Source organism: Danio rerio, chromosome 8, assembly GCF_049306965.1.
Source record: "Danio rerio strain Tuebingen ecotype United States chromosome 8, GRCz12tu, whole genome shotgun sequence".
In the NCBI taxonomy this organism is placed as follows: Eukaryota; Metazoa; Chordata; class Actinopteri; order Cypriniformes; family Danionidae; genus Danio; species Danio rerio.
The window spans coordinates 44,119,917-44,130,878 of NC_133183.1; the positions used below are offsets into that span (position 1 = coordinate 44,119,917).

At 36.3% G+C, this 10,962-nt stretch overlaps 1 protein-coding gene across 2 annotated transcripts; it reads right to left on the reverse strand.

Annotated features, from left to right (window-relative positions):
• Positions 1 to 4,117: 4,117 nt before the first annotated feature.
• rh50 (Rh50-like protein) lies at positions 4,118 to 8,247 on the reverse strand. Of its 2 annotated transcripts, none has more exon segments than NM_131547.1 (2): positions 4,118 to 5,410; positions 7,789 to 8,247. In NM_131547.1, coding segments are annotated over 2 exon segments (1,419 nt in total). In that variant the 5' UTR covers positions 8,236 to 8,247; the 3' UTR covers positions 4,118 to 4,438.
• Between the last annotated feature and the right edge of the window lie 2,715 nt (positions 8,248 to 10,962).

The following is a 10,962-nucleotide window of genomic DNA, read 5'->3' on the forward strand; positions in this document are numbered from 1 at the left end:
TTTTTATTAGAAAAATGTTTAGATTAACAACATATTAATCAATCTTTTTCTTTTGTATTATAGCACATATTGACCGATACACTTCCTCTTTTTATTGTGCTGCATACTTTTAGAGGAAATCGCAGAATAAGAATAAATTTAAGGTGGGGGCCCTTGTTCCAGATTGCTGTCTAGACATGTCAGAAGTTGTCATGATGCTTGCAGAAGTTGTGAAATATATTGAAGATGCACGTAATTGTTCAGTTCTGGTATGCAGAAAGGGGTTGCAGAAAGAGGAAGTATGTCTGGGGTACAAGAGCCAAAGGACTGCAGAATGACTGATAAGTGACGTTAAACCAAAACTTTACTTGTTAATGTTAGTTGTGTATTCATGCTGGAGTCAGGAAATGTATGTTAGTTGCGAAACTCTTGAATGTAATTCTTGTATTGCATTGGGGTAACGTAACCTAGAGCTCTGTCATCGAATTATACATTTGTACCTAATAAATTACTAATATTTTTGGCATTGAAAAAAAACCTCTCCAGACCTTTTCTTATTGAACACACTTGGAATTGGCTTGATATTCCAACAATTGCAACTTATCAGACAGGCAGGAGAGTTAAATTTAATTAAATTTAGTTCAAATTAATACTGATTCAGTTCAGTTTAATATAAATGTCACTGTTAAAGTTCAGTTTAATTCAGTTCAGTCTAACACAAATGTCTCTGTTGAAATATGATCCACTGAATAGCAGCTCCAATAACACCAATTAAGCAAGTCAACAATGGCAAGGTACCAAAATTCCAAAAATTGACAGAAGTGGAGAACAAACTTTTGGAAGATCCAGGCTCAGTCTATGAACTACTTATTTTATGGCACCAATGTTGCCTCGTGTTGGCCCATGTCTGGTTCTGTCTGGACCAAAAAGCTGCCCATAAACACAACACACCAAACAGACGAAAGCCTATTTCTACACCTGCGCCAGAGGATGTGTTTTTCTACACTGCAGGGGGCAGTGTCTGTTTTCTTGTTCAGAATAGCAAGACCAGAACTCAATTAGAGGTACGTGTGGAACACATCACACCAACTAAGCTTGACTAGATCTGAACGACAGACAGATGAAGCGCAATGGCCGATGGTGTCCCAGCCCTAAGATGTCAGAGGGTTTGAGAACTATGAGTATCTGTTGTGGTGAAAATACAGGTCCAAGTAGGTCACCGCTTCAGACTAGCCAATAGGATAAATGCAGATATTTGTCCCCCACTGGGCTCTTTGCAGAAATCAAGTCTTGTGCACTTTACTCATAGATGACCATGACAACTATCTGCCCTGGATACAGGCCAGATCTAATATTATGTGAACCTCAGGATCCAAAGAAACAAACTAACTGACATGGGTGTAGATGTCATTCATTCATGTCAATTTTGATATTTTAGGAATAATCAATTGTCTAGAATCAATTGAACATAGTTAGTGTGAGTTGCTGTAATAAAATGTATAATTTTAAAAAAGTTGTTTAATAGGAGTCAATGCAATCCTGACAGAACTGGACTAATATGATCACGTTTCTTAGACATAGAAAGCACAGCTGCTGCATTTTGATTTAGCTGAAGATTGTTTATTATCCTACAGGGCAAGAGATTATGAAAGCATTTATAGGCTTTTCTGCACTAGCCGTTGATAGCATATGTTGCACTTAGTTGAGTTATATTACTTAACTTATATTTTTAATGGGCATTATTGATTATTAAAAGTGATGTTCAGCAAAAGAGAGGGTATGTTTCCCATTTTAAATAATAATGAAAGGAGGGAGTAATGTTATTTCTGTTTTGTTATAAATATGCATACAGTGAAGATGACGCTCATATAAATATGTAGCTACATGACACCTCACCTTTCTGTTGTCTGTCAAGTTGCCCTTTCCTTATTCACCACTCGACACTCCCACCTAAGCAAAGCTGGAATCATACACTTTCCTGATTTTTTTTAAGTAGTGGTGTAAAAACTCCCTGCTGAGACAAGGGGGTTTCATGGTCCTTTAAAGCCCCGTTTACACTAGCGTGTTTTAGTTTTAAAACAGCATTTTAGAATGAAAACGATCCGCGTCCACACTATCGTTTCAACCAGCGTTTCTGAACTGCTCTCCGTCCACACCAATACGACTGAAACGCACATCACATGACCACACACACTCTCTGGCATGCGCTGCAGCCTATCTACCCAGATGAGAGCTGTGCTCGTTGGACTGCTCATCAAGCATCTCCCACTGGATCTAATCTCACTATATTTGTTAAACGTGATATTTCATTCATCTTGTTTTCTTTATCTAACGACATATTCCCCGACTTTGATCCTTTGAATCTATTACTTGTTCTCAGGTAACGTGTTTTGGCTGAGCGCAAAGATAGATTAATAATTAATATAACCACGTACATTCTGTATATTGACTGATCGCTTGCCTTTATTTCCTATAACGTATAAACTTATTGTATGTTATACTTTTATAATGGCCATTATCGATTATTGAAACTGATATTCAGCAAAAGAGAGGGTATGTTTCGTATTTTCACTGAAAATGAAAGGAGGCAGTTGCTATAGGCTCCGTTTTGTTATATCCACACAGTGAAGATGTTGCTTATATATGTAGCACAATGCCTCAACATTTCTGCTGTCTGTTAAGTTGCTAACATCAAAATAAACAGCAGCGTTTTAGAATTTAACGGCCTATTCAGCGTTTCCAAAACTCTCCAATTTCGGCGCTCGAAAACTCCGGCGTAGTGTGGACGGATGGCATAACTGTAGCAAAACGTATGCGTTTTAAAACGAAAACGCATTAGTGTAAACGGGGCCTAAGTCAAAAACACTTATAGCCTGTGTGAAATCTAAATTTACATTGTTTATTTTGCTAACTCACATTGTTTTTCTGTAAGTGAAAAATTCAAGTTATGTAAGTTTTCAGTAATGTCCACAGAAAAATGTTTTGGTAATCTTTAGTCAAAGTCTAACCATTTGCTTCAGTGTTTAGAGTTTTGGTTGACATCAACTCGATCGATTTTATACCAATATTCTTAGCCTAACTTAATTCTTAACTAAAATTAAATTGGAAGCACATCAACATACTGCAATAAAAGCATACCTGTCAACCCTCCCGTTTTTTCTGGGATTCTCCCGTATTTTACAATTCTATCCCGCTATCATCCCGTAAAGGTATTTTCCCGTATTTCTCCCACATTTCTCAGTCTTTCTCTGAACAGCCGAGCCTCCCTATACACAACCCATACCGCCAAACCACCAGAGGTCGCCTCTTGCTCTTAAATGTTAGTCTGTTCTGTGCTTTTGCTTTGTTTAGGAATGAAAACACTTTAAAATAAATATAAAAAATGGCGCGATTCCCTTTTTTTATTGCAGGTGCCGTCTCCCATCCTATACAATCCTCGAAACAGTCATATAATGGTGCATGACTGTCAGCTGACATGCTTCACAGTGATAAAAAGATGCTGTTTCCCAAACGGATTCTGTACACAGGATTTGTTGGGAGAGAGTCTTTTGGGTGTGAGTTTAAACAGACATACACACATAATTAATAATAATAACATATCAAGATGTCGATCTTGGTGTTTTTTTTTTCCAAACACAACTAATTTAAACTTAAATGAGCATAAAAAGTTAGGAAAGCAGTCGAATGCTTTCATTATAACGTTAGATGTGTGCATTTTTAAAGTGACACCTCTTATTTAATGTAATAAAAAATCTTAATAAATGAGAGATTCATTCGTTGCATGTGAATGTGTAAGTCATACAGTGGAGAAACGGCTAATGAGATTTGATTGCTTGATTCTATTTCATTATAATAGCTACTAATGTTTATAAGCTCAACTGTTTGCTAATGTATTTGCTGCTAATGTATAAATTTATTTTTCTTTTTTTATAATAACTTTAAAACATTTTACTGACCATTTAGCTGTTTATTTATGATGAAACAGCTCTAAATGAACATATTTAGTAATTTGGGGATTTTTTTTGGGGGGGGGGGGGGGGGGGGGGGATTGTCGGGGGAATCCCTTATTATGGTGTGCATATTCTTTATTTTCACATCCCAATGTTGACAGGTATGTAAAAGTCTCAGCATCTTCCAGTTCACACAGATTTTACATTTTAATTTAAAATACATGTTCTCTTAATTCCAAATAAAAAAGTTCACAAAATAATAAATGAATCATTAACTATAGACAGAATATAGAAAAACATTAGATCAAAAAATATTAATTTAACAAATATGTATGAAAATCAAATGTATGGTACAGTTTATACTTTGATAGCAAACATTGAAATAATCTTATTTTGTAAGTACAATCACCAAGCAGAGTTAGAGTACTCATAATGTTGTTTAGCCTATTGTCCAGCATTGATATTCCTTTATTTGATGCTCCTACTAAGCTGTAGTCTTTTATCTTTCTTCATTCATTCTCAGCTTTCCTTGTTTCACTGAGAACATTTACACAGTCGTAATCTGAAGGAACAGTAAAGAAGACCTCATCATCAAAGCATTGCTCATCTGAGGGTGAAGCCAAAAATGGTAGCTTGAGAACTACACCAGTCAGCATCCCCCCTACTGCAGACACGGCAATGGTCCCGAACAGTGCAGCCACCTGAAAGAGGGCCTGTTCCTTTGCACTTCTGCCCAAGCCTGCTTCCAGATCCGGGATCAATTGTTGTAACTCCATGAGCTGAGGGTCTCCTTCAGGAGGTGCTTGATGAGAGAAAGTCTCATAAAGACTGGGGCCGTATGTTTCCTCGGTCGCCAGCAGGATGGCACAGATTCCTGCAAGACTGGAAATGAGTCCGGTTAGTCCATGCAAGTTATGTATGCCACACTGATCCTGTATTCGCAGCTTTTGTGCCAGGACTGGGCTTAGGTATTTGTACCCCAGCATGCACGCGAAGCACCCCATGACTCCCAGAACGTAAGCAGCAGCCGGTGAAATCATCATGTCCACTGAGGCGCCGACAGTTACACCTCCAGCCAATGTTACATTCTGCACATCAGCCATGCTGATCTTACCATTCTTACTTAGCATGCTGGACAGGGCAAAAGCAGTAATTGTTGAGGCACTGAGACCTATAAATGTGTGCAGAACGGCTCGGTGCTGGTCGTCACCCTTGAAGGTCAGCGCTGAGTTGAAAGATGGCCAAAACACCCAGAGGAACAGGGTTCCCATTACAGATAACAGATCTGATTGGTAACTTGTGGACACCTTTGGGTGTCCTTCATTTAGGCTTGGTCTATACAGGACAAATGTGACACCCAGACCAAAGTAGCAGGCAAAAATGTGGATAAGAATCGAGCCACCAGCATCATTGATCCTCAGGTATTTCAGTACAGCCCATTCTGTGACACCAAACAGAGGGATCTCGAGCAAGGCCATGATCTATAAACAATACACAATATATAGTATATGTGGGTCTGGAAATTCTAGATTATTAAATAGGCAGATGGTTTAATTCAAATCATTTTACATCTTACAAATTAGGCATACATTAATTGACTCAGTTTAACGGTAACTTTACAAACCAAAGTACACATCATCTTCAGAAAACCTAGTGTTTCAACATTTTAAGTCTTGATAACATTAAAAAATGTTGGGTTCCACACAGTCGATTTAATTTAAGTGGAAGTTAATTTATTAGTTTTTTTTATTTTTATTTTTTTTACAAATTTAAGTAGATTGAACATAAAACAATTAATTTGTCCCCCAAAAAACTCAAGAATTATGTTCTTGAATTGTGAAAAGCACAAGAATAAGTAGTTTGAACAATAAGCAAATGTCATTTTTTGAGTGCAGGCTGTCTAGAGCAGGGGTTCTCAACTGGTTTGGCCATGGGACCCACATTTTTACATGGTCATCAAGCCGTGACCCAAATTTTTAGGGATTATAATACAATTTTAGGAATTATAGTTAATTTGTATTTAATTGTTAACTTACACAAGTAGTGACAGATAAATCATAAGAAAATCACCAAGACTTACAAATAAACAATATTATAAAATTATAGAAACATTACAAAGTAAAAATGACAAATACTGTAAACAGTGGTTAGGGTAAGGATAGGTTCAGTTACCATGAACTAAACTGAACTTTTAACAAAACATTTTGTCTGGTTTTTCAATGTTGTTTTAATTTAGAAGGTTTCGTGCTCTCTTGTGAAAGCACCTCACTACTTATGACACACTGAGGCTTTAAGTCTTTTTTGCCGTCAATATATGTAAATCCATACTTTACATATTCGGGGTCGTACTTGCGCTTTGACAAATTTGTTGCTATAATTAAATGAAATTTCACATGTCAAATGGTAGGGTTATCGTGCACGCATTTTAAAATAAAAGTCAAAATAAGTTTAAAATTAAACTTTTGTTGTTTTTTTGACCACACACTCCGCGACCCACTGAAAATGTTGAGAAACACTGGTCTAGAGAATTTACTTTTAATTTAAATTGAATGCCTGCATCACATGCATTTATTATGATCAATGAAATTCCAGAATTCTTCATGTCAAGAGTGTGTTTCTTGCATGTGTACTGACATATTGGTGTCATATTTTGGGATGTTACGCACATTAAGATGCAGTTCATGTGTTTTTACATCAGATATGTAAATTCATTGCATTTTTCTGTTGTTTTTATTACAATACATTTTTTTAAATAACATGAAAAAACCCTGTAAAACCAAACACTCAAAAATGACATTTGCTGTTTGTTTAAACTACTTATTTAACTCAGCTGAAACAACAAAATTGTGGAGTATAAGGGGGGACAAATTAATTGTTTTATGTTCAATTTACTTAAATTTGTAAACATTAATAAATTAAATGAATTCCTTCATGTTGTCCCAACACATAAATTGATTGTGTGGAACCCAGCATTTTTTTTTTTTTTTTACAGTGAGCAATACAATTCAGAAAACAAAAGTAATATATTACATTTTAGTCTATCATGAGTAGAGATGCACTAATAAGCCAATAATAAGCACAGACAATAAAAGCTATTTTCCACACTCAGACATGGGCCAATTGTTGCAGCCAATCATCAGGACCACTTTTATTCTGCCAATAAAAAGGGTCACGTTTCAAGACCATGTTTCCTAACACACCAAAGCACGAGTTAAATATGTGCAGTGATTAAAATGTAAAGCATTTAACTTTAAAGCACATCATTTCTTGAATAATTTATTGCTCTTCAATTTCTTAAAGAATATTTTATTATTTTAAAGAAGTACACATATTGATATGGCAAGTTTTTTAGTTGACCATAAATTTTTATTTCCAAGTATTCTTGTAAAATATGCTTATGTGTAAAATAATAATAATAATAATAATAATAATAATAATTCAGTATGGAAACAGGTTACTATCTTATTTAACTATATAGGGCACTATAAATTATGTTTGGGATGCTGCCTTAGAATTGATTTTGGCAGCTAAGCCAGTGTGATTTTTATACAAACGTTTTCAACATTACAGAGAGGATTTCATGACAGCCTTGCATTGTGTAAGACACAAAAATTGATGCTTGGCAGATTTTCATCTCACACAAAAACAGGTAAAGATGCCTCTTCTTACTTTTTATTCTATATATACAATATAATATACTAGAATATACTATAATACAGTATAATAAACATATTTTCATTTTATATCTGTTTGTGAAATTAAGTGCTGTTCCCATTTGACTATTGAAAATGATGCAAAACATCTTTTGTAGATGCAGTGTCCAATATCAAACCACCCACTGCAAAAGTAATAAACTTACCAAGAGTTGCACAGGGCTCGTCTTTCCCAACACGGCTCCAAATGAGATGAGCACAACAGCACAAGCAAACTCGGCATTAATCAGGTTCAGCACACTAAGATGAATCTTCCCATCATAGAAAAACTGAAAGAATCCTTGAATCAGAATTGCCCACTGAATGGTGAATGTAGCAACTAAAAAATTAAAAACCATTCCACCAAAGCCATAGCGTCGGAAAAAGGCCAGAAGGCAGCCAAATCCAATAAATATCATCACCTGAATGTCAGCAAAAAACGGATAGTTTTGATAAAATGAATTCTCCATGTGCCGTGTCTGGTTGTTTTGTAGAAGTGCATTAGCATGATCATCATAGGTCACAAAGCAAGCATAGAGGACCACAATCACAACCTCTGATGCAAAAATTAGAGCAGGGAGCCGTAATCGCAAATTTGTGGAATTCTTCTTCATTTTGACTGAAACTGAGCTCACAGCCTGCAGTCCTGCCTCAATTTCTCTCCCAGTGACACTTATTTATTTTATCTACTGTAACATGATAAGCAGAATGCTGGCCATTGGCTAAAACATGAAGTTACATCACTCACATGCTGCTTGGGCAGAGAGGAAGCCAGGTGCACTTTGTCCTAAGTAATAACCATCCCTGGGATTTTAATTACTCAGCGGTTTTTTAAACTTCAGCAAAGAACATGGTATTGACCCACTTTAAATGATCATATCACATAATAATCATAGATAGGGAGAAAAAGGCAGAAAGAAACACATTGACATGTTTATTGCAAAGATCAATGGCACAGTTATAATGAAGGCTCACTGCATGCTGAGTTCAGAGCATGGCAGGGCTGCACATTATTGTTTCCAATAACACAGTACAAAAAGTTCTGCTCATTTTCATTTAAACAGAGAAAAAGCTTGGAACGCTTCATGAAAGTGAATGGAAAAGCTTATCAGTTGTAAATGTTCATTTTAAATCTTGTTGAACTTTACAAAACACAATAGAAGCTTTCAACTTTATCACTGTAAGTTATCTTTTGGATGATATACGATATAGATAGGCAGATAGATGGATGGATGGATAGATAGATAAAGTTGAAACCCTAAGTTTACATACATTGTATAAAAAGGGCACACAACCATTAAAAAACTTTTTCTCATTTAGGTAAGTTAGAATTATAAAATGTGTTTCTGTTATGCTTAATAGCAGAATAATGAGAGAAATATTTTTTTTAAAAATTGTTATAACTTTTCTTGAAAGTAAAGTTTATATACTAAAAGATTATTATGCCTCTGAAAAAGCTCAGATGATGGTGTCAAGGTTTTGGAAGTTTCTGATTAGCTAATCGACAATATTTTTGTTAATTGGAGGCACATCTGTAGAATAGCATGTAAGAAAAACCTCAAACACACTGCTTCCTTGTGTGACAACATGGGAAAATCAACAAGCCAGAATCAACAAAAGCCAGATTACAATTTGCCAAATTACACTGGGAAAAAGAATCATTTTTGTTGACGTCCTGTGGTCTGATGGAACTAAGAGAGAACTGTTTGGCCGTAATGACCAGTGTAACATTTGGAGGACAAAGTGGAAAGCTTACAAGCCTAGGAACACCATCCCAACTGGTATGAGGGCAGCAGCATCATGTTGTGGGGCTGTTTTGCTGCAAGAGGGACTGTTCCACTTCACAGCATAGATGGCATCATGAAGAAAGAATATTGTGTAGAAACACAAAAGCAACATCTCAATACATCAGCCAGGAAATTTAAACTTGGACACAAATGGTTCTTCCAAACAGACCATGACACTAAGAACACTGCCTAATTAGTTAAAATGTGCTTTAAGGACAACAGAGTGAATGTTTTGGAGTGGCCATCACTAAGCCCTGATCTCAATCCTGTAGAAAATGTATGGGCAGAGTTGAAAAAGTTTGTGCAAGCAAGACAGCCAACAAATCTGACTCAGTTACACCTATTCTGTCAAGGAGGAATGGGCCTAAATTCCTTCAATCTATTGTGTGAAGCTAGTGGAAGGATACCCAAAACCAAAGTTATACAGTTTTAAATCAAAGCTAAAAAATACCAAGGAAATGTATATAAACTTTTGACTGTCTAGAAATTTTTTTCTCATTATTCTGGCATTGAGCAAATGTAAATGATTTAGGTAATCCTAACTGACCTATAATAGTAAACGTTTAGTATGATTTACCATCAGACATTTAAAAAAATGGTTATATTCCTTTTTTTAGTGTATGTAAACTTCTTGTTTCAATTGTAGATGTTTTATATTTAGATAGAACATGCATTAAATATACATTTTCTGTTGAAATTATTAACTCTGATTGGATGGAACATAGTTTAATTCAGTTTTGATCATAGCTTGAAATAAATTAGCTTCCTTCAAACATTAGTTTTAATCATAGTAACTATGTGACAGTTGAACTTGACAGAGTCTTCATTTCTTTTTGTAATCATGAGGTCACCAACATCTGCTGAACCAGGGAGCTGATGAGGATTAATCTTTCATATTCAATAACAGTATAATAACAGGATTTTTACACATGGATTGGCCACCACAGTCCAGACCATAACACTATTGAGAATCTTTGGGATGTGCTGGAGAAATCTTTTTTACCAACGAACTAACTCATCATCTAGTAGACCAGATGGTGTAACATTGAGTGAGTGGGGTATGAGTAGGAAGCGGCAGATTGGAGTGAGGTGGTTGTAATTAGAATTCGTATGATGATGATCAGGTGGATGGTGCTTCAGATGTAGTGACAGAGGAAAAAGGTTGTGGTGAATGTGTGACATTACCCCATCCTCCAGAGGTAGCTCCCGACACACTATTGCATCGCCAAGAGTAGCCATAACCACAAGGAGCAGGTTGATCTGGGTGGCTGTGGAGGAACTCATGCAACAGTGTGGGGTCGAGTACATCTTCTCGAGACACCCAGGATCATTCTTCTGCACCATACCCCTCCCAGTTGATGTATTCCAGGCGGTCCCCTCGAAGCCTAGATCTCAAAGACCATGTAGATGTGTGGTTGGTTGAGGACTTTCAGAGGAACAGCTTCAGTCTGTAACAGAAGGAGAGAAGGGTTTTAATAGGTAAACATGGAAGGTGGAATAAATGTGGTACCTGGGTGCAAGTTAAAGCTGGAAGGTCACTTCATTAATCTGCCT